Genomic DNA, 1758 nt, shown 5'->3' with positions numbered 1-1758 from the left:
ACTCTTCATAATTTTATTTTAACATTTACTAATATTTATTAATGTATCTAATTAGTAAAATTATACAAAGTAAAGTTATGTATTAGTTATAAATCTTATTAAATGATTTATAAATATACAAAACGGATATATATATATATATATATATATATATATATATATATATATATATATATATGCAACGGTTATAAACAGTAAAAACAACGGCTATATTTTTTTTTACTATAAATAAACATATTTACCCTGCTTATTTTACCCACAATAAATATTTCTCTCTTCTATCAAACAAATCAATATCAAGAAATCAAGCTTCATGATGATTCACCCGTTTGTGATAATCATGACTATAATAGTCATATTACTTTTTATCCCAATCTTTAACATCAAAGATAATATGGAATTTCATCTACTTTTAAGCTTGTATGCAATGTTAGCTTTACCGCTTCTTTTTTGTGTAATATTAATTGAAATAAATGGATTTTAATTTTTATTTTGTTTAAAATTTATAGTTACATTATGTCCAACATTGCGAAGCTCGAGTTTGCAGCACTTGAAGTTAGTGGGAAAAACTATGTGCCATGGATGATAGATGTAAAAATGCATCTTGAGTCCATGGGAATCTCAAATGCTATAAATAAATTTAATAATTGCTTGGCACAAGACAAAGCAAAAGCACAAGTTTTTCTTCGTAAGCATATTGATGAAATGTTAAGATTTGAATATCTTGATGTTACTGATCCAAGTATTCTCTGGAATCTTTTGAAAGAAAGATTTGATCATCAAAAGGAAGTTATACTTCCAAATGCTAGAGATGAATGGAGAACACTGAGGTTTCAAGACTTCAAGAAAGTAAATGAATACAACTCAGCTTTGTTCAGAATATGTTCACAACTCAAATATTGTGGACAAGAAGTTACTGATGAAGATATGTTGGAGAAAACTTACTCCACATTTCATGCAACAAACATTACCTTGATGCAACAATATCGGATGCAAAAGTTCACAAGATATTCTGAACTGAATGCATGTCTGCTCGTTGCAGAGCAAAACAATGAACTCTTGATGAAAAACCATGAATCTCGTCCAACAAGATCAGTAGCACTTCCTGAAGCAAATGCTAGTCATCGAAACAATACACGTGGACGAGGACATGGTCGTGGTCGAGGACGAGGCCGTGGCTACTTTAATCGAAACCAAAGCCATAATCAGAACCATAATTCTAGTCGTGGACAAGGTAATAATTGTGGTCGTGGCCAGAAAAGGAATAATTACCAACATTCACAAAGAAACAATGTCCACATACAAGATAAGGCCAAAGTGGCAAGGCATGACACTGGGACATCACAAAAATCTGATGGTTCATGTTATAGATGTGGTAGCACAGGCCATTGGTCAAGGACCTATCGCACACCTGCACATCTTTGTCAACTTTATCAAGAGTCCATTAAAGGAAAAGGAAAAGAAGCAAACCTCATTGATAATGTTGAATTCACTCCGCTAAATGTTGCCGATTTCTGCAATGACATGGAAGACATTAACTAAAAAAAAAATCTATTATTGTGCTAGTAAAACTGTTTTTCCTTCGTTTATTTTGCATGTAATGCCTTTCCTTCAATAAATGAACTTTCTTTTAATAATAATTATGATTATGTTTATTTACTTATTATTCCTTTCATATGTGAAGTTTAATATGAGTCCAACTGAAGCACAACACCAAGAAAAGATTGGAGATCTTTGTATAGCAGATAGTGGTAGTAT

General features: G+C 31.3%; 1 protein-coding gene across 1 annotated transcript; it reads left to right on the top strand.

Annotated features, from left to right (window-relative positions):
- The first annotated feature begins 516 nt into the window (after positions 1–516).
- On the top strand, positions 517–1542 carry LOC145002808 (uncharacterized). Its single transcript, XM_078962000.1, has one exon. The coding sequence runs from the start codon at positions 517–519 to the stop codon at positions 1540–1542; it is 1026 nt and encodes a 341-aa protein (XP_078818126.1).
- Positions 1543–1758: the final 216 nt, after the last annotated feature.

Source organism: Lactuca saligna, chromosome 6 (assembly GCF_052625555.1).
Source record: "Lactuca saligna cultivar CGN05327 chromosome 6, ASM5262555v1, whole genome shotgun sequence".
Lineage (NCBI taxonomy): Eukaryota > Viridiplantae > Streptophyta > Magnoliopsida > Asterales > Asteraceae > Lactuca > Lactuca saligna.
The sequence above is the reverse complement of the archived record's forward strand: the minus strand, read 5'-3'. Positions and strand labels throughout refer to the sequence as shown.